The sequence below is a fragment of the Pseudopipra pipra genome, chromosome 9, assembly GCF_036250125.1.
Source record: "Pseudopipra pipra isolate bDixPip1 chromosome 9, bDixPip1.hap1, whole genome shotgun sequence".
In the NCBI taxonomy this organism is placed as follows: domain Eukaryota; kingdom Metazoa; phylum Chordata; class Aves; order Passeriformes; family Pipridae; genus Pseudopipra; species Pseudopipra pipra.
In genome coordinates, this window is record NC_087557.1 from 7,056,717 (window position 1) to 7,084,452 (window position 27,736).

Genomic DNA, 27,736 nt, shown 5'->3' on the forward strand with positions numbered 1-27,736 from the left:
CCAAGGTAAGTGTTCTGTGCTCACTGTAGTGGAAGCCACCACAGGATGGCTGGAGATGCATCAGGTGCCCCAGGCCACTGCCCGAAATACCATCCTGGGCCTTGAAAAGCAAGTCCTGTGGCGACACGGCACCCCAGAGAGGATTGAGTCAGATAATGGGACCCATTTCAATAACAGCTTTGTTACCACCTGGGTGAAGGAGCATAGCATCGAGTGGGTGTACCACATCCCATACCATGCAGCAGCTGCAGGGAAGGCTGAACAGTATAATGGACTGTTGAAAACCACCTTGAAGGCGTTGGGTGGAGGAACTTTCAAGCACTGGGATCAGCACCTAGCAAAGGCTACATGGTTAGTCAACACTAGAGGCTCTGTCAGTCGAGCTGGCCCTGCCCAGTCAGAGTCCCTTCACACCGTAGATGAAGTTCCTGTAATACACATGAGAGGTGTGTTAGGTAAAACAGTTTGGATTAACCCTGTCTCAAGCAAAGGCAAACCCATTTGTGGGATTGTTTTTGCTCAAGGACCAGGCTGCACTTGGTGGATAATGCAGTAAGATGGAGAAACATGATATATACCCCAAGGGGACCTTATCTTTGGGTGAACTGCGCATAACACTGTGCCTATATTTGTATGTAAATATTTGTAATATGTGTATAGTTGGGGTAATGTATGTATTTATATGGTTGGAAAGGTTTAATTTGATATAGTGCGTTGGTATGAAAAAATTTGGGGTGGATATTGTTACAGCTTCTCTCAATTTCAAATTTATAATTACTTAGGGAGAGGAGCTTGGTCTTCTTCATAACTTACCCTCCTTAGCAAACACTTCTGTCTCATTAAACAGAGACACCCTTCTTCCTTCCAAATTACTCTAGAGAAAGGCAAGACAAGCAAGACAGGCGATAAAACTGTAGCTGGGAGTGCCTCTGTGGCCATTGCCAGCTGCATCGTTTTTTCTTTTCCTCTATCCATCTGCCTGGATGGAGAAAAGAAAATAGCTGGGTAAGCACAGGCCCACGATTTTGTCCTTATATAAGTCATTGATTTACAAAATAGGGTCTCAGGAAGACACTGGAGGAGCTAAATCTGTTCTCTGACATATTAGAATCTAGTCAAATGTGATTTTTCCCATCTGGGTAAAGAACATGCTTGCTGTCTCAGGAACACTGTGTCTTCCTGGGTATGGAAAATGAAAGATGGGAGAGGAGACGGCTCACCAAGTCACAGCTGAGAAGCTGATATTTATTCCACACTTCTCTACTTGTTTAGGCTGTTCCCAGTCCTGTATTCTAAAAGATGACAATTTCTCTATGCTGCTGAAATTGACTTCATTGTTGGGGATTTTTTCCCCTCTTTAGCCTATATAGCTTGTATGTTTTTCACTACCAAATGACTTGAAAGTGTTCAAAATAATTTAAAACGTTTTTGTATTCTTTTCTCCTTTTAGTGTGAAGATGATCTGCCTAACATCCAGAAGGGTACACCTGAAACAACACCTGAATGTGGGCTGGAAGACAGGGTGGATGTTCGATACCTTCAGTGGTTAAATGGGAGGCTGAGGTTCCAATGGCAGAGTCTGCATGCTCAGCACCAAGAGCAGTGCAAACTTTTGCACAAGGTAAATGATTCTTCTAACTCACTATGACGTTGTTTATTATTTAAAAGCCTTGTCAACTGGAGCTAAATGGACAAATTATTCTTGTTTGCTAGTTCTGCCTTTTCTGTAGATAAGAGTGAATTACTCTAAATGTAAATACCTCCACCTTTCCCCAGTGCAGCAGAACCATGAGAAAATGCAATATATACAGTTATGTTTGTAAAGTTATAATTGTATAAAAGTGTCCTTTGCAGGTTTGCACATTAGTCACTTCTGCAACCATAGGCTGTTCTGATTGTTCTAGAAAATGCCTGGTAGAAACAAGACAGAGCATTCTGGTCCCACAGACAAGAAGTAGTGATTCAGAACTCTTAACTTCCCTGGAAACGTGGATTCAAAATACTGAGCACAAATATGGAAAGTAATAGCAAAATAAAATGCAGTTTCCCATTCCAAAGTACTAGGCTACATCTGAGCAGAACCCAGAGTCAACCTGGTTTTAAATCAGGGGTCAGTAATAATCTCTGCATTGCTAAGATTCCAGTTCTGTTTCTGTTTATGAATGTTTAGATGCCTGTCTGGAAATCACACACATCTGTGGGAGCATTATGTCTGTTTAGGATGGAAACAGCCTTCAGTCCCAGAGTTGACAGTGGTGGTGACTGCAGAGACAAAGTAAAAATCTGGTTCTGAAGATAGTCCTATAAGTTATTAAACATTGTTTTCCTTGGGCCACCTTTTTCCATTCTTATCTCTTTGGATAACTTAAATGGAGTCAGTTATTATTGTACCCAGAATCCTCACAGAAAACCTCTTTGTTTTGAGACTAAAAACAGTTTTGGGAAGTTTCTTCTCCAAGAACATTTATCAGAAAGTTGTCAGGATCATCTTCACCTTTGAACGAAGGTGCCTTCTTGGTTTTAGTCCTGTGTCTGACGGAGCAGTGCTGAAAACTATAACGAGGTTACATTTTGTTCTTTCCATGAACTGATTGCTAGGGAAGATGTCTGATTGACAGCACGAGGGGAAAGATCAGGTGCTCTGTGTGCAGCATCTAAAATAACCTTTTGCTTTGCATTGACCACTGCGGATGTGCTTCCCTGACCTGGGAGCAACAGATAACAATTCCTTGTAAGTGCAGGTGTAGTCCTTGGCTTTTCATTGTGATTACAGACTGTGATGTTATTGAGAGAGGTGAAACCCAAGTGAAATGATTGGCATCTTCTCCCCCTGATAAGCTACTTCTGTGCAGGGTATGTTGATTTTTATAGTAGGTGAGGCAAATACCTCCATAAGCCATCATCAGCTGTCTGATTTATGTAGTACTTGACAGTAACAAGTCATTAGGCAGCTCCAGTGCCTCAGCTTGCAGTTAATGAGCCCAAGGAAGAATTAAGAGCAGGTCAAACCTAAGACCTCAAGTACGAGCAGAGATAGTCTCAATGGTCCAGATCAAACCCCGAAATAATGAGGAGATGGTGCTGATTGGCAACATGCTAAACTTGTTGACAGGGGAGATGAGGAGATGATGACCTTCCTGGGGGAGGCTGTACTTGGAAATAAACTTGGACTTATTTTTTATCTCTGAAGGAAAAACATCTTCGAAAGTTAGGACAGCTACAGTCAGACAAATCTAAGAGACAGGTTAGTTATGGTGCCAGGTCCCTGGACCATGATTTCCAGAATCTGGAAGAATAAGCAGGAAGGAGATTGTTTGTCTGTTCATCCAGTTTCCTAAAGCTGCCATTACTGCCTTCTCCAACAATCATCACTGGACTAAACTGAAAGCAGTAGTGGTGCTGGTGATGACTCTAGTGGTTAGGCTGTTTTGCAGTGTGTAGAGGGGCTGCCACCACGGATTTAAACAGAGGAGGGTAGAACAGAGCCCAACCTCCCTCCCTCTGTGATCCCACACTGATATTATGTGTGCTCAAATACATGTGTGCAGCTGTGGGAGTTCTGTTCAGTGCTGTAATAAAGTGCAATGTCCTGATTTATATTTTAGTCTGAATTAAAAGCAGGAGAATTGGAAGGTAAAAGGGACTTTTGAGGGGACTTCACTACAGAGCCACATTAATGTTAACATTTACAGTAACACAAAATATAACATACTTGCACAATTTAACAGCTGCATAAACTGTAATTGATATTTCATGACTCTTTCTGGAGAAATTCCTCATACTGGTGCATTCATTTCAAAACTTTTAAACTATTGCATGTGTTGAAGGCTGAGCTGACCCAATATGACCTCTATGTGAGCTGCTCCTTTTTTCTAATAAACCACAAACACAGTGTGCAAAAGGCTAATGAGTGTTGTGTTTTTTAATTATGCTGACAGATTTACAGAGGGCTTTCTCTACAAAATGATAATTATGGCTTTTACTTGCTCTGTTTAATAACTTACCAGGTTATCTATCTCAGCTGTGGAACAGTCTTATTTACTGCTGATCATGAGCTATAATTCTTGCCAACTAGTGGCGACACTCACACAGATTTCATTCTGTGACTCACGCGGGCTCTGAAATACCGTGTTCTCTATTTGGGGCTTTCTGAGAAAAAAACACCACAGTTGGAAAATATGTGCTTATTCAGAAGATGACTGCTCTTCTACTCTTTTTCGGTATGGATATTGCTGGGGCCTCTATCTACTCCGTCCTGCCCTTGCCACTTAAGGTTGATGGTGTGAAGTTCTGCAGTACCCAGAGCAGGTTGCGGAAGAGGGAAGCCTCCCTGGAGCTACAGCTGGTTATGTGCTGCAAATTGCTTGTTAGGTGGTCTGACTGGCTGTTCCTCTCTGCTAGTTCTTCTGATGAGCTGCTTTTTCAGTGATTTCAGCTCCCAGAAGGCATGTTGAAGCCTACAGATGCACACATGTCCTGCTGTAGTAGGAAGGCTTCCTCAGGGAAATCTTAACCTCTCTGCTGCTGAGGAATTTTGCAGCCTGAGGGTATGAGCTGTTGAGTAACATTATAATGGCTTCTCATTGCAGACAGGTTGGCTCGCTTTGAAAGTATAATGTAGTGATACCATTATGATTCCCTCGAAATTCTCAGCGGTACATATTTACCTGATGTGCCTTCAAATGATATGGAAACGTGAAGGATCAATTACCGTGTGAAGGCAAGCCTCTTGGTTCTTCCATTCTGTTTCTCCCTCTTTCTGCCAAGTGCCAGAGGAATATCTGTCTGCTCAGTTTTTGATCCCTCTTGAATTCACGGGAGAGAGCAGCTGTTGTTGTTTAGTCTCTGAGTTACAGCTTTGCCTTAAAAAATGTGAATGAGAAGCCTTGCATAGTTTCAGAAAAGCAGGTAGGAACTCTGTAGTTTCAGACTGGCATTTTTTGGACTGTCTGTTAAATGCACTGTTCCATGATCTGCGTGTGAAAAGAAAGAGCATAACAGGTGAATTTGTGCAGAACTGATGGATTTCCTGGGGATATTTTTAGCTATCTTCCATCCTGAAATAGTGGAGGGTTAAATCAGGTTCAGAGATTAATTTTTTTTTAAGTAGGTGAATATCTGATTGTGCATATAGGTTAGTAAGAGTAAAATGACATTAAATGGAATTCTTGATAATAGAAGAAGAGTTCAACGTAACTGGAATTATCAGATCGTGGTAAGGCAACAATAAGGGTTATAATATGATTGGAAACTATAAGAGTTTTGTTTTGTCGGTAAGGATGCAGAGGAGCACTGAGAGCCACTACCTTTGAATGGAGTGATTTCTTGTGCCTTCTCCTAAGATAAACAATATAAAATAAGATGTAGTGCAGTGGATTGGATTGGTCATATCTATATACCTGATGATGTGGTAAGAGTAAAGGAACAAGGATAAAGTCTTGATCTCTGAATAATAGAGGGCAGAGACTGGCTGGTGCTGGGTAATTACCTCATTGTCAGTAATTCTTGAGTGAGCTAAACTGCAATTGTTAGATGCATCTCTGTCTTGACATGAAGAATCTACCATGTTCCTCTGTAAATTACTACAGTGGTTATTTATATATTTCTTGTCTATTTGGTTTGAAAATCTTTCCTTTTTTTCCTAAATCGAATCTGCCATTAGATCTCAAAAGCACGTCCTTTGATGCAGTGGAATTTTTTCCTCTCATGCAAATGTGTGTGAGCTATGAACAGGCCCCCTTTTCATCTTCTCTTAGGTGGATTAGACACCCTGCAGGGAGAGCAGCTTGTCTGAGCTCAAGGCCGTTTAGGAGTTGGTACTGGAAACTCCCCAGAAGTGGTGCTAAGTGGGGGGCTGTGCCTGTACTCTCATGCCAAGGTCAGTGTGAGGTTAAATCAGAGTCTGATTCCTGCCTCCACCTTGGTGTATTCCAGTGCCATGAAGCAACAGCTATACGTGCTCTGTCTCTCACCCTTTCACCTGCTGCTTTTACCTTGGTACAATTTCCCTCTTTAAACGTTGTTTTATCTTCGGTACGTCGTGGTTATCAGTAACAGAGAGCAAAAATACAAATGCTGGATTATTCCAGTATCCATCTAGACTGGTCTCAGGGGAACACCTTATTACTCTGTTGTTACATCTTCAGTGTATTTGTTTTGGGCTTTAGCCAGTGATGCTGCTGCCACGTACATTTGAAGATGGGCTGGAATTCATTGCTAGTGGGGCCCAAAGGTTTGGCAGCCGGTTGCACAAGAATGCAGCAGGGAGGGGAGTGGCAAGAAGAAAGGAAGAACACTGTGTGGGGAGGTGCTTTTTTATTTTTAAACTCGCATAGCTCTGCACATGTGACAGATGGTTGCCACCAGAAGTGAGTTTTGGGAAAGGAACGCTAAAATATTCTGAAGTTTCACGGAAGGGTTGATAATTACCCAGTGCCTGTCAACTTTAAAATAGTTGTCAATACCCAAGTGTGTGATAAAGTTCATATTAGAATAAAGAAAGAAAAGCAGGAAACATTCTCTGTCTTCTGGCAGAAATATTAATGAAATATGAGTGATTGTCTGACAAATGTGCACTGCTATCTTGTTTGGCAGCTGCAGTTATTACAGTAACAAAGGGATCAGCTCTGAATAGGAGGAATTGCTTTTTATTGTTCCCTTGACTAACTTGGGAAGCTTCTTCATCAAGTAATTGATGATACCAGCACCAGTGCAGCTGGGACAAGGTCTTGGTAAGCAAAAGCCAAGTGTGTAGCAGCAAAAGAGAAACTTACTGTGACTAAGTAGCATTTTCTACTTTAAAGGAAGAAATAAAAAATTATTCTGAGGGTATCCTTTAGCTCTGTTAAGACTCCTGCTATCTGTGTAAATGGTTTCTCCTTTCATGCTATGCACAAGAGCATGTGTACTGTAAGGAAAATGACTTTAGGACAGGATGCAAAGAGAAATCTTTCAGTTTTACTGTGGCATCAGCTATTGCAATGCCTGCATGTGGTAACACTACCAGATGGACTGTTTTGTGAGATAATTCTGGTTGCATGTTCATCCTTTCCATTCTGGCTGTTTTAAAAAGGTCTGTTGTATTGGTGGTAGTAGTTACGTTGGGAATGGGCTTGTAACCACTGGTTCACATCACCAATCCATACCAACTGTTAGATGTTAGCTAATGATCTTGCAAATGGTCTGGTCCTTGCACTGACAAATATCTTTTAAATCAATCTGTTTCAGATCCATTTATTCACTAGTGGCTCCCATGTGGACCAGGTCCTTGGACATTTTTCTGTCACAGAAACAGATCTTGTTAGACAACCGGAGAACTACAAGCAGGTAATGCTTCTGTAATTCTTGGATGCTTGGTATGCTTTACACAGATGTTGTTCAGGAGAAGACTGCACTCCCTGTAACATTTTTTTAACTTGGTTTCCAACAGAAGTACGGGCTTATATATTGAATTATCAGTTTCCTCAGTTATAACTTGTATTCACCAAATCCGGTTTGATAGAACATAAACTCAAAGGTATCAGGCCACGTCCAGATGGCTTTTTAATATCTCCAAGGCTGGAGACTCCATAGCTTCCCTGAGTGACCTGCTCCATGCTCAGTCATCCTTAGAGTAAAGTGTTTCCTTAATGTATTCAGAGAGAACCTCTTAGGACATCATTTTTCTAGTGTACTGTTTTACCCTTAAGTGTAGATTTCTACTGTTCTCAATTATAATAGATGTTTCAGTTTATTGTTTGAAGTAGTATAATTCACTTCTTTTAATACAGTATAATACATTTGTTTTAAAAATCAGTTTGTAAAAGTTCATTCTGTGTGAAGCTGAAGCAAGGTGGAAATTTTAAGCTCATCCCTAACAAAATCAATATTTGGCAAATTTCTGCAGTCTGTCCAGGTCTGTTTGCTCAAAGAAGGTATTCTTTCTGCTGCTAGCATAAGAACAAAAGCGGGCATTGTAAATATTGTGCACAAAGAAGTTCAGAGCAGTTGATTCGAAGGTGGGAGGATAGTGTTATGTTCAAACCCCCTAAAGTAAAGTGCATGTTAGTCTTTCATTACTGAGCATTTCTTGGATGAACAGCTCACATCCAGCCTCTTGATAAAATTCATCTGTTTAGAACGTTTTCCAGGAAAATTATTGTTTTTCTAGAGCAAATGGCTCTAAGTCAACTTGAGGTTTCTTTTTCGCTTCTGCTTTGCAGTCCCTCTCCTACGGTTTGCTCAGCAGCTTGGAACACACAGCAGCACATTGCTCTGAAGTCTATACTTTGTAGTCTTCCAGATCTTACAAAAGTCTGTAAGGTGTGACAGGCTGCTATTAGAAACTTACTGGCTGTGTAGAAGGACTTTGCAACTACCTTTTTCCCAAAGCCTTACCTTGATTATGGCACTGACCTGTGACAGTAAAGCGTAACAATGCTCCTACAAAGCCTAACTGGTTTTGACTACTCTGTTAATTAACCATTCCAGGAGTTTTTTCTTGCACTCTGCCCCCTTTCCTGGATGTCTGCTCCAGGTGCATTGTTCAGGGTGGGGCTCGGGATAAAATGGAAAGAATCCTTCTGTACTGTAAGCATTGTGGTTAAGTAAAGTGCTGTAGTCAAGTAGGTTTAGTTGGCAGCTATGTTGCTTAGTTAAAATGAGTAGAGCCTTCAATCCACTTTTCCTAGGCTTAAACAGCAAATACGTGAAACAAAAGCGGGGTGATGACTGAGAGGCACAGAGGCAGGGTGGCAGAAGAAGTTTTCTTTAAATAAACTATGAGTGGCCACAGTGTCTGTCTCCAGTTTGTGGGCTCTGACAGGTGCAATCCCAAACAGGTTCCAGCTCCAGTGCGTGTGTGTTGGAAATTCTTTTCTTATGTCGCTTACTGCTTGGACTGATCCAAAATTGGAATTGTTTGTCAGTCTAATCAGCTGTGAAATTCTTAACCTCTTGAAGCTCTCAAACCCATTCAAGAAGGGAGGTGTCCTCTAAGCTGCTCTCATGTGCCTGATTCTAAAATAAACAGGCGAAATTGCAGGAAATGATCACAACACTTCAGTATACATGTTTTCAAGAGCCTCATCATTTTTATGGCCACCATATGAGCAATCTTTGTAGTTTTTGTCTCCCCTTACCCTTATTTCCCAAAAGCAGCTTCCAGAAGTCATATGTTCGGTATGTATGAATAGCCTGATATAACAAGGTGGTATGGACTTGAAAAGGCATCATTGTTTCAAGTGTCACTTTTCCAGATGGATCTAATACTCAATATGCAAAGTGATGCTGCTTTGGAAAATGTAATAAAAAGCCTCTAATTTTCAAATATCTTGTTAAGATTAAGTACATTATGCATATTTGAGTAGCTTGGTTTTCAAATATTGGTGCAGATGGTAGCACTCTGCCAAATGCTTTTTCCAAAAACTGTGAAATAGTTTTTTTTCTTTTCAAGTAATGTGATATTTCTCTTTATGTTACTTCAAGTAAGAACCTGCAGCATGGACCAATAAAAAGAGCAAGCATGTCAATATGCCTTACTGTAATGCACCTCTCTTGGTGGATGGTGTTATGAATTCCTTCTCATCTTAGGCATCCTCTAAAGCATAGTAATGCAAAGTGGATCGAAGCGTCAGAAATTAGTTATCACAGAAAGGACTTTGCTGTCTTTTTATTGAAGCCTCGAGTTAATTTTCCTCAAAAATATCCTGTGGAACACGTTGCTCTTGCAGCAAAACAAGAGATGTTTAGTCTGACAGGAGAAGTGTCATAGGATATAGAGAGCTGTGAAGTTAAGCTTCAGTTTATGAAGTGGAAGAGTCATGCTGTTCCTTTTCTATAGGAGTTGCACATCAATTTCTATAAAATGTTCTTCCCTTGGATTTCTGACTATAAAACTCTTTTAGTGCTTTTACGTACAGGGATTTTACTGGACATTATTATTCTTCTATCATCATAAATGTCTTTGTCAGATTCATGGAGCTGGAAGTTTTCCAAACCTAATGGTTTTAATTATGTTTTTCTCCAGTGGGGCATGATCAAAATTCCAACTTTTCCTGTCGTTTGGCTTGGCTGTGGTTATATATATGTGTGTGTGTGTGTGGCTGGGAGTTGCAGGTCGCTGCTGTGTTTAGTTCCTATGCTGCCCAGGGGTGTCAGTGTAGGGGAGGTGGTGTTATTTCAGCTGGAGTTCAGTTTCCAGTTGAAGTGCGTGTGCATGCTCATGTTAGCTCTTGACCTCTGCACATATGTCCTTTCCTTCCTAAGATGCTGTTGTGTGTTTTTGAGCCCCCCTGGCTTGAAGAGTGTTGCAGAAATGCACTGGTGGTCACCTTCTCAGCAGAAGCCCCTCAGTCAGTGGTGATGGTTGTGGAGCTGTTTGCTTGCCAGGCTGTGTTGGAGCGAACAAACTGGGGACACGTACAGGGAGCTTAGGTGGTCATTGTGTTTTTTCTTGAAAATCTCTTGCACATGTCACTTAGAGTGTCCTAGAAGATAGTCCAAAACATCTTAAATGTCTTGTGTTTTGATGCATTTTCCAGGCCTATCCGTTTTTTAAATGATTCCCTTAATAAACTGGGGTACAGTTGGGGTGCTGCTGGTGTTTGCCAGCCTGAAATATCTCAGGGCAGAAATGGAGTTCTGGTCTCTGGCACTGCAGCTAAAATAATTTGGAAGCCTACTTGGAAGAGTATGAAGAAGATGTGGCTGAGGGTAAGCAGCATCTGCCCCAAACTTTGCTGGGCAGTAAGAATTGTCTCTGAGGATGTGGTCTCATTCCTCCTGTGGCTGTAAGGACAGTGGCTGTGATGTGTGACCACTTGGGTAGCTTTTAATTTTTGTGAGCCTGATATAGTCCCATTCTTGTCTATCAAGCCTATTTACCTTAATTCTTCATTGCAATGTCACCAGTTCTGAAGTTTACCTTGAGCTTGAAAAATGTATGTTGCAGCTGAGTCCCTAAATTAACTTTCTCATCAAATTGTTACCATATAGAGATCAATGAACTTTGAATGAGAACAGCATAGTCTTTCAGTGTCTTCTGTCTCTTCATATACTGCTTTATATGTGGAATTCAATCTAAGTAGAGATTAAATGTTGAAACTCGGGTCATTGGTACAATGCTGGCAGTGCTGAAGTGATCATTGAAATTGTAATGAGTAAAGATGACATCTTTAAATGCCAGTAAATCAATTTATTAAGTGTGACAGCAAATAAATAATGCAACTGTCTGCCAGATGGACATACAATGGTGTTGACAGAACTTGGATGTGAATAGCTAATAATTTTGTTTCAGAAATATATGAAAAATATTTATGCTTGTTGATTGTTAACATGTTTTAAGGGCGATTTATTTGGCTTAAGAAACTAAGGTCCTTGGTAGCAAGTAAATAGGAGCAAACAAGTGGTCTGCCTGCCTTTGCATACATAATGAATCATCAATTCCATGCCCATAAAAAATTCAGGTGAACTTTAGCACTCCAAGCAGCAGGGGTTGGGTAGGATGGGATAGGATGGTGCAGGCATAGCACTGATCCTCTCTCTGGACTGTTGATGTATCAGGGAAGGAAGCCAATGTAAAGTGTCTGTATTGCTTCCTTCAGTCAGGTGGGATCCATAATTTCTTATTGGGTCATTCAGGGGGTAAATGATCAAGATGTATGATCAGTTGATTGTGAACCCTAAATCTCGTGGCGGTTTCCATTTAAAACATCTGTCCCAGATGGCTGTTACAGATGGGTGACACAACAGGTTTATTCTCTGTGAGTTACAGCCAATGATTTGAATTCATGCAAAGCACTAAAGAGCTTCTGTGCCTTTCAGAACAAGTGCATTCAAATTGGGATCATTAGGAACTGATAAAGTTGGAATTTTTAAAATTGTTGACTGTGCATTTACTAGTTACTTTGCATGAAATTTGAATCTTCAGCTGTTGTCATGTGCATGCACACGTGGGCTTGTGCACTTGCATAAAGCCCCCCTGATCTAGTGAAGTCTTTTATCTGCATAAATATGTTACACAGAAAGAGCAACGAGTGTATTCAGAGCATCTGAGGGACAGCACCACCTCCTGGCATGTGTGTGAGGGCAGAGGTGCAAAAGGGAGGTCTGTTAGCTAATATAAGTTATTTGGTTGGCTACTGAATAATTACTGTGGTATTCCATTATCTCCAGAAATGGATCCTAAGTTGCTGACCCTCTTGGATGAAATTGGAATAACTGTGGCAGGATAGTTCCAGCTGCTGTGTCCCAGGCTATATTTGGTGTCCTTGTGCTGATGGTTTGGGACCTCATGGAATGTTCCTGGTGGTGACACACGCTGCAGGCAGGTGCTAAATGAGAATAAACAGTTAAAACTCTCTGATAAGCTTGACACTGTGTCACATTATTGATTTGACACAGACCTGTAGTAGTATTTCTGTAATCAACCCTGTTGTGGTCTTATATGGTGGGGTGAATAATGTAACCTTATTTGAATCTCAAAGAGCCTGTTAGGGAGCCATCTGATATTTTATGATGTCCTTCCATCTCTTGTACAAGAAGCAGTTGAAGAACATATTTCTCAGAGTGTAGATACCAGTGGAAAAAAATTACATTCATCCTATAGACAGTGATGCTGCTGTGTGGAAGGTTAATTCAGAAAGTGAAGGCTTGTACTGCATGTAAATTCCAGAAAAAATATTTGTTCTTTAATGAAAAAATGTCCTTGAGCTTCAAGGACAAACTGCCTTCCTTGCTATAAATTATCATAGATTCAAAATCTTCTGTGATGCTCTGGCAGCTAATTCTGTTTGATCTGGCCCTTAGCTTTTTGTATGTGTATTTCTTCATTCCCTTAGTAAAAGCCATAGTTCTGTCATTTTCATCATGGAACAGGGATCAGTATTTTTTGTTGTAACTACTGTTCTAATTAAGGGTAGCTTTGCCTATTTGTCATCGTGTTCCAGGTTTTTTTGTAAGAAAAGAAAACTTGAATTTTTTCAAGATGATGCTGCCTAAAAAAATAATACAGTGTAACAGGAACCGCATTGAGGCTTGTGAATGTTTGTGAAAACATGGGATTTTCTTGTTTTGGTTTAACTTTTGTGCATTTTCTGTACAAAATCCCTCCTTGGCCAGTCCCGATGCCACAGAAATCTTCACGGATTCATTTTACTCGGTGTTATGCCGGGGTCTGTGTGAGCTCTTCACAGAAAGATTGTAGTGTGAACTGGTTCTCAAGGTGAGGAGAGACTGTGTTGCTGCGAATGAGATTGTAAAGGTGGAGAACAATCCCCCCCAAAGGAGCACAAAGGTCTGCGACACAGTTCTCGGAGCAATAGCGCAGAAGAAACAGCCAAGCTCTGAAGAATTTAAACACTGTGAGATTTTAGACTTTCTCTGCACACTACCAGAATTAACTTAGTTTGAATTAGTAATGACTCCTCATCATTTACCAGATATGCTTCTAGGGCTTCAAAATCCAAAATCTTTGGATTTTAGCCTTGTTGAATTTTCAGAACACCAAGTAAGCTGATAGTTTATGTAGCAAGAACAGTTTTTTTTTCTTTTCCTTTTACAGAACTTTTTAAAGGTACAGGTTTTTCTAGCCCAATGCATCTAAATTGTTACCTGTTTTAAAGCAAGTTTGTTTTTCATTGAAGATTGCTGATGGCTGCATGTTAAATAAGTTTTTTAATGATGAAATGAGATGCAGTTCTAGAACTGCTGACCTTTAATAAAATTTCAGGGTTCACCAATGAATTGTATGTTAGGCCCATGGACACACGTGTTTTGAAAAGGTCAACTATGACAAGTTTTTTGAATTTGCATAATTATGCTCACCGCAGCTCTTTGAATAAAAGTAGAAAATGCTTTGCCCTTTTAAAGTATTCAGGTTTTCCTCTCCTGTTTTTAACTTACTTTTACTAAACCATTCTAACATAATTGATTAAAGAACACAGGGAACATGGACTGTGTTAGGAGCTGCAGACTGGGAGCTGAAGTAGGACTCTGAACAGGCAGAGGAAAGGGATAGGATGGACAGTAGGGAACCTTTTTGCTCTGGCTCTTGTTTAGTGAAGTCAGGATCTGGGAGAGACCCATGGACTAGAGGCCTGCATAAGGGCATTGGGGAGGCAAGGTAACTCTGATATGAAAGAATTCAGATTGTCTGGGTGAAAAGAGCACAAGGGACTGAATGTGGACAGGAAGGTCAAGAGCAGAGAGGAAAATTAGGACAGGGAGCTGTGAATGAGGAAGATGAGTCTGTCTAAAGACTTGAATCACTGTCTTGCTCCTTGTGGGATTCTGAGAAATTGCCTGCTTCCAGGAAAATGTCATCCCCCTCCAATGATGATCCAAGTGGACTAGTTCCTGATGCTGCAGGAGGAATTTTGAAAAGTATCTTTCTAAAAACATCAAAGTTATCAATAATCTAAATAGGAGCACAGCATTGCACTATATCCTAATGTATTATATCCTATATTATATCCTAATAAACAAGATATGTTTATTAGGAACCATTGTATCATTCAGAGAACAGAGTGCCTTATTTGTGAGTCAGAGCTGTGGTGAAGAAAGTGGTTGATGAAGGTGAAGAAATAGGAGTGAGAGGGGGAGAATCACTGGAAGAGGAAGGAAGCTAGAATAGCTGAGGCAGCAGGGCTCTGTCCTAGAGAGCTGCCATGCTTCTGTGTCGTAGGATTCTCAAATTCCCTAGGTTAAGTTACTTAAACTAGACTTACCATGGTAGGAAAACTGCCTAAAGCATCTGCAAGTTGTGGAGTTGTGCCGGATAGACATATCCATGGAGTGCCTTATAGTAATTTTTAAATTTCCTGAAAATCGTGTCTTGGAAGTCTCAGTTGAGGCATCAAAAAAAGGAATGGAAGCATTTTACTTACATCTCCTTGTTTTCATTTTCCAGTTGCAAAATGACATTAATGCTATCGTCTCGTCTCAGATGGGTCATTAGGAAAGATAACTTGTTTATCTGAAAGATAAAAATTCTGCCTTCAGAATGGGATTTGAATGATGTGTGATAAATAAGTGTATGGCTTCCCTGTGAAGAACAAACAGTAATATGGCATTTAAAAGGAGAAGAAATAGCATGTGGAGTGAGCATCAGCCAATCTGTGCCCTTGGTGAGACAGATTATGAAGGGAAATATTTCGGTTGCATGATTCTAGACCTTATACACATGGGATGGGCAAATTAGTGTTGTTTAGGCAGCTTGAATTCTGGCACTTTTTAAGTTTGAATGCTTCAGTTTCCAACTTTAGCATTTTTCCTGCTGGGTTGTGCATTAGAGGTGTAAAACATGCTTACTGCCATGTGCTCTGAACAACCCTGCCAGTCAAAGGCAATGCTTTTTTCCCCCTTGTTAAGTGACTTAATGCTTTGTGTTGTTCTTCCAGCCACAGTTACTTTAGACATTTTACATGCATGATAGTCAGGTTGGTGAGAAATAACATGGGCACTGACATTAATATTGCAGGGGAAAGCAGATCTAATAATGTATTGCATTATAGATGGGGCTCCAGCACCTAAATGCAGGAGGCCTGGAGGCTCACACAGGAAAGCTTGAGGGAGCTGAATGATTCAGAGCATTCGATCTTTGATGGTGGTGGTTCAAATAAGAAGTGGAGGTTGTAAGGATGGGTTTAATATGAAGGTCACCTGCAGGCTAAAATGAAATGTAGCCTCTGTCCTGTTTGCAATGAGCAGGGTCAGGAGTGTGTTGGTGATCCTTGGCTGGTCTGAGCTGACTTTCTGACCGTGTTAGAGACTCCTGCCCTGTCCTGGACTGCTGCTTTCCTGTTGGTGCCCTGGTATCTGTAATCTGAATGATGGAGCAAGGACTAGCTTTAAACCTCCATGAGTTATGTTGGTTGAAAGGCATATTCTTTCTCTGTAGATATCTCTAATTTGGTGTTTTGGTGGTGTAACATCAGGAGTAGAGTGGCTGCTCTTGTGCTGTGCCCAGTGAAATTGCTGCCCTGGGATGGGTAGACTTTCAGACTCTCCAGGGAGGATGAGCTGTGCCAGGAAACACATGTTTTCCTGGGAATGTTCAACACAATAAAAGTGTTTTGGTTCTCTTAGTGGCACTGCCTAGATTATCTTTAAAATCCAGAATACTCATTACTTATTGTTGTTTTTCTGGGAGAGGGCTCTCTTGGTTTGGTTTGAAGCTTGGTACCTTGAAGGTTATTGGGAAAAGCTGTTGTGTTTTGTTTCTCTTGGCTGTGTACATGGGAACCCCTCCTTACACTGACTGGAGCTGACAGTGCATGCTGTCTTACAAATGAAGTGATTTGGTGGTTGTTATGCATTTCCCGTAGAGGAGGAGAGGGGCTACTGAGAAAACAATTTAAAATGGAAATCAAAAAGCTCCAGGCGATTCAGATATAATTTTTCTTTCCCACATGTCATTGCAAGGCAAGAATAAGTGCTAAGAAAGCAAAGAGGCTGTCAGTGACAGCATGTGCTGCCCACCCCGTGCTGCGTGGCAGGAACAAAGAATGTTATTCCTGCCTTTTTTAATGAGTCACTCCACAGAAGGAGCAGGTAGGCTGCCATGTCATTTTCCTCCTGAAATACTGTAGGCAATTGGTTTTCAGTTCATTTGCTGACATTTGTCACATAAAACACGGTTTGCTGTAGTAGTTATTAAAACGTGTTGGAGACAGTGGATCCAGGTACTCATTTGCAAAAATGAGGCAGAACAAGATTCAACCCTTGTCATCTGTGTAAAATTAGGAAGAATTACCGAGGTCAAATGGCTTCAAAGCTGCTTTTAGACAGTGTCTATTTGTAGCTGAGTTCCCGATCCTTGTTAAGAAAGTGAAAGGCTCTGATGAGCTGTGTGCTGTAGAAGCAAGAGCAGTCCAAGTGCAAGGTAATGTATATTGGAGTTTCTAAGGCAGATTCAAGTCAATTTTAGAAGGAAAAACTTTGAAAAAAAGTTAAAATACAAATGACTTGCTTTTGAATGCTTTGTGTGGTCCCCTCTTGGGGCAGGCAGTGGACCAGTTGTCTTGGGTGAGGAATTCCTTTCCTAACTTCCCTGGTCATTCCTGTAGTGGTGTTGCTGGAGGTTTTAATATCCTTCTGGAAACAGTGGGGCTCGGCTTCCAGATCCTGTCTGAAAGACAAGCAAGCATTATCCAGAGCTAAGAAACAGATGCTAGTCGGGGTGGAAGTTTAGGCTTGATGACAGGAGAAAAGATGCCCGTGGGAGAGTTAATTTAGGGAGGTTCAAGAGGTCAGAAATGTATGGAGTGACTCTCCCTCATGCTGTAGAAAGAAAGAAAGAAGCCTCTGCAGGAGCTAAACCGCTTTGAATTTCAAAAGATGAATATGATCAAAACAATTCTCCTTCCCCACAACTGTGTGGAATCAGATGGTTTCTGTTCCTCTGATGCTGGCTGTTACCAGGTGGTTCAGTTGTGACTGCTCTGGGACGGGCACTCCCCACCTCTGCAGTCCCCTCGGATCATGCTGCTGGTTCTCTTTCAAAGCAGTGTGGAGTATCCCATCCCAGAAGGAGGCAGAGACAGGTAATTAAAGAGCTTTGAAAAGCAGGTAAGGACAGAGAATGGCCGGTGTTTATGTGTCACTGAAGGAAAATCCTTATATCCTTTTAGCCAGCTTCGTTAGAGATGGGCTGGATTAGTGAGCGGGAGCATGAGGGGAAAACTATGGGATACTGAGCTCAAATTGGTGCCTGATTGTTAGTGGTGTCCCTCTGGGATCAGCTCTTGGTCCAGTACTGTTTAACATCTTATTCATGGTTTGAATGATGGGATGGAGCACACCACCAGCAAGTGTGCTGGCAATACCAGATTGGGCATAGCAGTGAATATTCGCTCAGGGGGTCCGAGATGGGCTGGAGAAATGAATGAGAGGAGCCTCGAGAAGCTGATCTAAGGCTGGTGCAAAGGTACCAGCTATTCCATCTGAGGTGGAACAAACCCCTTGCTGGGAGCTATCTGCTTAATAAGCAGCTTTGAAAAACACCCCACACAGGGGAAATGGAGAGATCCTGTCCCTTTTCCCAATGCTCGTGAGCCTGATTGCCAAGTGTCTGGTTTGGGCTCCCCAGCACAAGGATGGTGGCACACAGGAGCAAATCCAGAAAGGCCACTGAAGTGGTCAGAGATGGAGCATGGGCCAGGCCCTTCTCAGAGATGCACCTGGACAGGAGAAGGAGCAACAGACACAAGTTGGAACACGAGAAATTCTGGCCAGATAGAAGAGGTAAAAATTACCATGAAGATATTCAAACTCTGGAACCAGATCCTGGAGAAGGGGTGAAATCTGCATTGTTGATGTTCAGGACTTGCTGGGCAGAGCCCTGAGCACCTTGCTCTCCGTGGAGGATTGGATTAGAGACCTCCAGAGGTCCCTTCCCACCTGCATGGTTCAGCTCAGCAGCTGGCGGTGAGACCCTTAGCATGAGACCAGCTTCTTCACTGACAGGCACTAGCTTGTCACCAGCCATGGATCATTTAGTTGTTGAACTCGCTGCCCAATTTCATTTTCCCAGTGCCTCTTCTGAAGGAAGGGTGCTTTATTTTTTTTTTTATTACTCCAGACATGTTTAGTGCTAAAATATTTCTTTAGATATTTTTTAAGCAAGGTGGCCTCTGGCTGCAATTAGTGTCCAGTTGGAAGAACTGGAAGCATTATATAGCAATGCTAAAGCAAATCATTCTACCTCATAGCATTATTACCTTGATCTGAAAATTTCCCCAGGCTGCAATTTGTCACTAATATTGCTTTCAGCTAAACTTATCCGTACAAAAAAAAAAAAGGATTTAATAGAGCTGCAGTTCTGTAGTTGCCGTCACCATTTTTTTGGTGATGAGTTATTAGTACATTTTACTGACCAAGCTTATAGAGTTCTTGGACCTTGAAAAATGATGCAGTGGTTTATCACAGACTCCATAAATTCTTGGACTGTGTAGCAGCAATATCTTAGTCTCCTACACCATAAGAAAGAAGGGTATCTCTGAGGCACGATAGATACATACTGCACTGATACAAACACTTGGTTGTGATTGTCAGTGGCAGAACTGATAGAATGATACTGAGCTTCACTGCTGCTTTTGTGCTTTTGCTTGTTTTATGCTGTACTTAACATAATTTGAATGCTGTGACAGTGGCAATGACAGTGACATACTATAATATAATTCCATATGAGACAATGCAGCTGGAATTAATAAGCTGGAGAGACAAGGCTGAGGTGCTTTGTCATCAGTTGGCATTAGATTTTTAATTTTTTTTTTTTGTGGAAGTGCCAGCAAACCCAGTGGTGGGAGCAAGATGCCTTGGCTTGGGTGATGCTTTGGGTCAGCACAGAGAGGCCAGGCAGACTCTGAGGTCCCATACAGTGCTACAGAAAAGCTTGTGCCAGCATCATATCTGGTGTCTGTAAGCTGAATGATGAAATTCCCACTTATCAGCTGAGGTTGCTGAGGTGTGAGAGGTGTGTCTTGTATCCACATTTATATCAAAATACCCTGGTCATGCCGCCTCTGAACTTTCTGTGGTAGGAGACTTTGGAGTGAGAGTGGCTCAGTTGCTGACAGTCTTTAGCTAATGGAGTCTGAAGTGGTCTCAGTGGTCCAGCCAAGTTGATTTTAAAACTGGGGTATTGGACCCTGAAGGAACAAATTAAATATCAGGAAAAAACGTTTAGGTAAGGAGCTTTCAAACTCATAACTCATCTCTTGAATTGTGCCTTGAAGGTCACAGTAACCACTAGAGAGTGCAGAGCATCTTTGCTTGTGGAGTCTGTGCTGTTGTTTTCATCCAAAAGAGAAATCAGTTATCAGCTTCTAACAGAAAAGGGACCTCAGGCTTGTCACTCTTCTCTTGTGCCAAAATACAGCTGTGGATCAAGTCTGATCCTGAAGTGCCCCAGAGCTATGATGACCTTGTGATCCCTCACTGAGGCCTCATGTTGTCCTCCATCCACCTTTGCACGACTTAACCCATCCAGAAAGTCAAGAAAGACAAGACCACTGCATTCTCCAGCCTCGTGCTGGTTAAAGGAGACTGCAGTTAAATTCACACATTGCAATGGCTTTGGCCACAACTGAACTGTTTCTGGAAAGCTAAACTGAACTGAACCCTTTTTCTGGAGGCAAGAATGCAGCTCAGATTGGGAGGAGCTTTTTTTATAGCCTTGTAAAATTAAACTTTGTGTGCAATTGGCCCATAATGTTAACTCAGCTCTACTGGCAGGTATTTTTTAATTTTTTAAATAGCCAAGGAAATAGAGTTATAAAATCAGCTGTTATTCATGCTTTGCAAGAGGTTTTGGATTTGTGGTTCTTTTTAAATGTTTGTTGTTTAATTTAAAGGGCTGTGAAAGAGACTAGCAAGAGAAATGAATTGACATGAGAGACTGTAGCACATTTTAAATTAGTACTTTCTTTAGTCATTAGTGCATATTTTGAAATGTGTGAATACACCTGCATACACGACAGTCTATGATGGCTTGTCAAAGGAGAGCTAGGCTGGGAGACACTATTCATATCAAGTTGGCAAGCTTAGACTAATCCACATATTGAATAAATTTCTAAATTAATTAAGTGACATGAACATCTGTGATAATTCTGTGTGCTGTTGGATCTCCCAGGGTAGAAGCCATTCTTTTTTGTTTCTTTTTCTGTCTTTGGGTGAGAGCTAAATTTTATTTAACATTTCTATATGAGAGAGCTGTGAGGTACTTGGTGTCAGGGCAGACATGGAACACATGCACAGCAAACATACGGCACATGTACATATGGAAATGCTTCTCCTATAACTGGCACTTCTTCTTGGTGTAGTAACATCCCCTGTGGAAACACACAGAATCCAGGATATTGGAACTGTTTGGGAGTGTAGCATCAGTGCTGAATTCAGAACAGTTTAAGAAGCAAATTAGAAATTGCTTGTTCTTGTTGATTTCTATGTGTGTTTCTGTGGTCTGCTAAAAATATAGGGAAATGTGCAAGTATATGGGGGGGGAAGGAAAAAATAAGTATGGATAATGCTTTGTTCTGTGTAGAGGAACAGTCTGAATAAAAGCAGAAGAATAATGGTCTTTTTGACATCTGCTACATAGAGGTTCTGGTTGGCAGTAGAATAATAACAGCTGTCAGGCAGTACTGTGATACAATTTGATGCTTTTCTTTGAAATCTTTTGGCTGAGATTTCTCTAAAGTAAATTGTGATTTTTGGTATTTACTGGCTGTGCTTTAACTGAGCTAAAGATACTTCATACTACCTGAAAATGTGGCTCTTCAGGAATGCCAGGTTAGGCACCCAAAATCGGTTGTACCTTAAGGGGAGAAAATGTGTACATTTTCCATTCTCCTATATCTTGATCTTGGCTGTTGAAGTAAAAACTTGCACATTAGTCTTCTTTTTCGTAATAGTTTTTTCCTGTTTTAATTGTTCCATTTCGACAGGGAAAATGCCAAGTGGTCTGTTCATTGACCTGCTCCTTTGCAAATGAATGTTGTTGGTACAGCCCAGTTCATCGCCTGCCACTGTGAAAGCTGTAGTACAACTTTTATCTGCCAAATGCCTCATTTTGTTTGTTTTAAACTCCGTTTTCTTTCAGTTGCATTTTAAACAGCTGTTTTCTGAATCCCTCCACAAATAGCAATTATGTTTTATAATGATGATCTTTGTCACTTAAGTCTTTAATTAGCGGTTTGATTTCCTGCTCTCAGCAATGAAAGACTGAGATGGCTCAGCTGAAGTTTGAGCTGCGGTGATGTAAAACTGGTGTTGGCGAGTGCAAAAGTCACATACTTTGGTTTAGGTGTTGGAGTTTTTGCACATGTCCTGACATCTGGAATTACACTCCTCCACCCGAAGTTCCTGTGTTTTGTATTTTATGTATTGCTAAAGATCCAAATCCTGCTTTCCCTTACAGTCTTGCACCACAAAAAAAAAAATGCCGTTGCAATTCCAAAAGAGGTGATGTTCAGCACATGTAGAAATATCAGCTTCTGGAGCCACACAGGGCTTTTCCCACTCCCTGCTGGGGTGTCAGTCAAGGTCCCTATGGGGTCCATAGCTGGTGCTGGGAGAAGTTCCACTTCTGTCTTCCAGGTGCCTTTCAGATTCACCTGCCTCATGATAGTTGGGCTGTGGTGCTTCTCCTGCTCTGTCTCAGCCCTCAGCTTTCACAGGCAGAGAGAGATGACTTGAGTAGATCCTTATTTGCCTTGTGGCTAGAGGCTGCTTGTTGTTCTCTTGGTTTTTGCTCTTCAGCTGCTAGTATTTCACACTACTCCAGCGTGACTTTCTAGTTTTCAGGCCTATTTATTTTTGCTTTAACCTTCAAGGGATATATGGCAATGTCTTAAACCAGCTTTGCTTCTGGAAAAATCACAGTGTGGAACTGAATCTTGGAGCACTAGAGTGTGTCCACCTACGGTGTTGTTTTTCTGTCCCAGCCCAAGATGTTTGTGATACTGAGGTCTTCTCTGGGTTTTTTTTTGGTGAAGGCAATCTCAAAACTTTGCCCTGCTGAAAAGCAATTTGGGCAGCGTGTGACATTTTAAACTGAATGTAATCCACCTAACAGCCTGCCTGCCGAGAGGCTCTTATTTGTCAAGGTTTAAGTGGTTTTTTCGGTAAGGGAGTTTTGTACTGATGGAGGTGAAGCTGTGTTGAATTTGTTTGTTTCATCTGATGCTTGGTTATGTCTCTAAATCCTTAATCCCAGTAATGGTTTTCTTCTGATAATGTGAATTGTGTAACTCTCATGAGCGTTTACCCCTTTCTTTGCATTTTTTGGAGTGAACTTCTCCACTTACCTTTTGTGGTTGTTAGATATTCAGAACTAGGATTCAGATTACCAAAATTCACATTTAATAAAGCCATTTCCTATTAAACAAATAAAGTTATTAAATAGTCTTGATGGTTCCTCCTATAAGCCTTCATACTAAACCAACCCTGTCTCAAGCCTGGAGTAATACTCCAGAGATGCTGGCCTTTGGAGTGAGGTTTGCAGTGCTCAGGAGTCCAATGCAAGTTTTCTGTCTACAGACATATGTGAATAGGTGATGAATCAGCAGTAGTTTGTCTCTGAGCCAAGAAACATAATTTATTGCTGTAATACCATTTTTTTTTCTGTCTAACAATAAAATGATTTTCTGAACATTTAGGCAGAGCAATTTTTGATTAAAAATACTTTTGCCAGTGGTGTGGTAGTTGAATTATGATTTGTGGGCATTGGAGATTAAGTACTTGTTGTGGGGAGCTCTCTGGAACTAAGCCTGTGAAAAGGGTGCATTATGCTGCAAATTATGAAATATTGATTTCTGTAACAGTCTACAGGCATCAATGAATTTTGTAATATGCTAGTAAATAATATGAAAGAGATTAATATCTCAAGAGCATAAGTAATTACAAATGGGTCTAAATGGCATATGCGTTAGATTCGTGGATACTGAAGAAGTTTCAACTTTGACCTCTGGGTGAGTACCACAGAATGGGTAGGGTTGGAGGGGACCACTGGAGGCCATCTAGTCCAAACTCCTGCTCAGAGAGGGTCCCCTGGAGCACATCAGGTTTGTGTCCAGGTGGCTTTTGACCATCTCCAGGGAGGTATCCAAAACCGCCTAGAAGATCTTGTCACCTCGGACTTTTGCAGCCAAAGTTCCCAGAGCTTCCTGAGGCCTGTGATCTGTGTTGGATGCTGGATGTTTGGCTTTGGAGATCACAGCCACATGCCAGAGGAAGCGAGGCATGTTCTTTACAAAGCTGGCATTCTTCTGCATCACTCTGAGGTTTCCTGGCAGCCTGCTCTGAAGCAGCTCAGTTAAGCACAGTTTACCCTCTATAGCAAAGCTGTTGCTTGCACCAGGGACGGTTTCTTTATAATGGTTTAAAGAAGTCGTTACTGCAAAGTGTTTGCTCTCAGCATTCATTATGAAATTGCTTCTCCACAGAGATTAGCAATTTGAATTTGTCATTACTTTTTCTCTCAGTGTAAATATTTTAGAGCAATAACTTCCTCCAGAAGAATGAAGGAAATGGATTTTGTTGTCTTAATTTTGTGTAGAGGGAAAGACAATTTTCAAACGTTATCCTTAAGCATCACTTAGATCCATGTGATGCACATTTCTGATTTGCTGCCTCGCTTTGTTCATGAGTCAAAATTAATGCTTTTCTACAGACTTCAGTCTTTAAATTTCATTAGGAGGCATGATAACATCTGGGTCCTTAGGTCACTGAAAATGGGCAGCCAGCTTTAGTTATAGCTTATGAATTTTTTTTTTTTACATTTTGAGGGGTTTATGTAGTAGCAGAACTGCTTATTGCATATATGTGAACTCTTGTTGGTACTAAATGAACAAGAAAAGGAACTGTATTGGGGGGAAATGCAGAGGTACAGTTTGGGCCATGGTTTCCACAATTGCAAATACAACTGAAATACCAGCTCTGGTATGACTTTCAGTTAGTGACCTAAAAAATGTATGCCATTGACCTCAAAGTCACAAAAAGCATAGCTTAGTTAAAGAACAAGAAATGCTTGTGAAAGGCTTGAGTAAAGGATGGGGTTGGGGGAAGGAAGCTGTCTGATAGAGATGTTCATTCCTGAGTGCAGGTAAGTCTGAGTGAAAGTCTGTCACCCCTGGGTCATGTGGAGACTGTCCTTGTGACCATGCAGTCACAAGGCATGCAGACATACATCCCTTCCCAGCCTTGAATATTTATTTGCTTTTATGATTTTAGCTAAGATATCTCAAGGATATTTGTAGTACATTAGTTTTTATTGTGTTCTGCTTTATTCTCTGTGTTGCAATAACATCAAAGTCTTGCAAGGCCCATATAAAGGATGGCAGAGGATATTGTCATTCAGGAACAGTGCCTAAAGTCCCTCGGGGTAAAAACTCAAATGCTGGCTATTGCAGGCTTGCCTAAGGCTGCCAGGGTGTATTCCTTCTAGGCTGGAAACTGTCCTAGGATGAACAGTGCAGTGATCCCGTTACTGATTTAAGGCTGAAATAATCTAGGACACAGTTTCTGAGGGTGGTAATACCTTAGTGAAAGGTGAGAATGCTGTAGGTAGGTGAGTCAGATGAATGCTTTCAAATGAGCTATTCAAGTTTTGTATAACTAATGGAGCAGTTAAAAAAAAAAAAAAAAGGCAACAAAACCCTCCCAAATGCAAAAGATCCTGAAGGGTTTGAGGTTAGGGGACTGCTCAGAAAGCTTTGATTATTGTTAAGGTCAGTTAACTCCAACAGATCCTTTACAGGTTTGGTGAAGTTTCAGAACCACATCCTTCCAGTTGTGGTGTGAAAGCAAGTGGCAGTGGCATATGGCACTTCTAACATTCAGGAGCTCCTCTAGTGAGAATAAAGATGATGACTGTCTTTTTACTAAGACTATTTTTTTTGAAGGCTCAAAATGAAAGACTCCCCATTCCAACCCTCAGCCCTCTTTAGCTGTAATAAGACATGTTCGTAGTGCAATCACACACAGCTTGTGAGCACATTACAAAGCTGCTTTAAAATCAAGTAACTTAGCTGTTGCCTGAATATTTAATCAACTTTTTGTCTGGGTTTTATTGCCAGCATCAGATCCCATAATGTAAACCATTTGTGCTGTAGATATACCTATGAAAAAAAAAGTAGAAAAGAAAAAGAAGGAGATAGAAACTCATTCTTCCACCTTTTATATCCCAGCTGAGCTTGAAATTAGCAGTCATTAAGTGTAATGCCAAGTGTCAGTTGTGCAAACAAATGTGTAATAATTGTATTTTGGATGCAACAATGCTTTAGAGGAAACTGCTTATAATTTCCAGCAGTTACTCTTGCATTCCTTTCTTTGGGTCCTTTATCTTCAAGTTATATCTGCAGAATAAAATTGCAAAGTCAACGCATGCTTTGCAGTTACTTAAATTAGGTGATGTAGTAAACTCAACAAAGCTAGCAGAAGACAGTTATCTGTGTAAGGTGGATTCAAGTAGTTATGATCTGGTCCTCATCATTTTCTTTGAGGCCATAGTTTTATGTGTGTCATCTTAAAAAGTTGTCTTTGGTGTCAGATTGGTGCTAAAATTGTTAATTTCAAATATACATCCAGTACCAAAATTGTTAAATCTTATAAGCTTTGATTTATACCTAATTTGTTCACCTTATCGTTCTTTCCAAGAACTTTTTTTTTACTGATACATAAATATTTAGTCTTGGAATGTTTCTTCCGTATATGTGTGTGCATACATATGTGTTATGTATATATTCATGAAAAAATAATAATTCATGTACCTAGAATGTAGGTAACGTCTCTTTCAAGTGCTTTCAGGTAAGGGGAGGGATTCCTCATGCAGCAGATCAAACAGTTTATCACATTTTTAGTGCTATTTCAGAGTGAAGGGGTAGATGGGGTAAAAGTACTTTTGGATAAACAGGGCTTATTTTGGTAGTCAAGAAACACAGAAGATTTGAAGATGGTCATGCACCTAATTATATATCAGAACTATGTCTCTTTGATCCCTCAAAACAATATGGAAGCTCACAAATATGCACAGAAAAGCTGATCAAGTTTGTACATTTGGAGTGAGGGTGATGCTGAGAAAAGTGTTTCACATCATGTTTCTCCAGCTGGTTTTACAATGTCCTTGTAAAGCAACCCAGTGCTGTCCCATGTACCACTCACTCTTTTTGTACTTCAGACCAAACATACATTTCATTCAGTTCTCAAGTGACCAATGTTACCTTATTTCCTTTCCTTTGTCTCCTTTCCTCTAGCTTTTACAGCTTCTGGAGTCTGAAACCATGCAACTAGAAGCCTTTCTGGAGTGGAAGCAACTGGAACCAGTTTATTGGCAGTGGATGGTAATGAATCAAACTGATTTTGAAATGTGCAACTTTCTTGACTCTAACATAGCTAACTATGTCCAAAGGCCCCTTTCCACAAAATAAATGTTGCAAACCAGCTGTTCAACAGCATTTGAGATAAAGTCAAAAAGCCTTTGGTAAAGTAATGTTTTCTTAGTTTTCTTTTGTTCCTGTTTTCTTCAGTAGGACTCACCCAGCTAAGCTGAGGAATTGCAGAACAGAATGGCAGAATTTCATGTAGTTAACACAAATGTAAACATCTGATCTTCATCTTGTTAATAGTTTTCGAACATAGCAATCACACATTTTCTTCAGATTAAATGGCTTTTCAGAAGAGGGCCTCTAAGGTTTATTGCAGTCTTGAGAATAACTAAATTTGCAAGCAGCTGATACTGAAAACAACTTCATTTTTCCCAGCCAAATTGTGTGTTGACATTGCTGATTTCCCCTTGAACTGTGTTGAATGATCATAAGAAAATCAATAAGCCTCTCTCTGTGCATCTTAGGATTTCTCAACTAAGTGCAAATGATGCCATCCATCTCACTTCTCTCTACGACTTTTGCCCGTTCGCTGTTGCTGAAATAATTCTTTAGAGCACCACATTACAAAATTTTCATAATCAGTGAGCTGACTGGTAATTGCCCATATGCCTCCTTCTACACTAAAATCAAGGCACAGGGCAGTGTAAAATTGCCTCACTTGAAAGATGCTTCTAGCTGCTGTTAGTTCTCTAATGGCTTTTGCTTTACAAGTTTACCATCTTAACTTTTTTTTGAGAAGGATCAACTCTAGCATAGGCCTGGCTCCCAATAGGCAAAATACAACTGCAGGTGTTATGGCCAAAATATTTGCCTTTGGCATGTTGCACGGTGTGGGGAGTGATAGGGAACTTCCTGGAGATGTCCTAAATAAA

The 27,736-nt window shown here is 40.8% G+C and overlaps 1 protein-coding gene across 2 annotated transcripts in view; it reads left to right on the plus strand.

Moving 5' to 3' along the window:
* The window catches only part of TEDC1 (tubulin epsilon and delta complex 1), a 71,526-nt gene that overhangs the window by 19,325 nt on the left and 24,465 nt on the right, over nucleotides 1-27,736 (plus strand). Inside the window, exons 4-6 of one of the 2 annotated variants that reach the window (XM_064664392.1) lie at nucleotides 1,451-1,621; nucleotides 7,228-7,326; nucleotides 26,733-26,819. In XM_064664392.1, the coding sequence (XP_064520462.1) occupies nucleotides 1,451-1,621; nucleotides 7,228-7,326; nucleotides 26,733-26,819 (357 nt within the window). The remainder of the gene's footprint in view (nucleotides 1-1,450; nucleotides 1,622-7,227; nucleotides 7,327-26,732; nucleotides 26,820-27,736) is intronic. The other variant, XM_064664393.1, reaches the window with a different exon arrangement.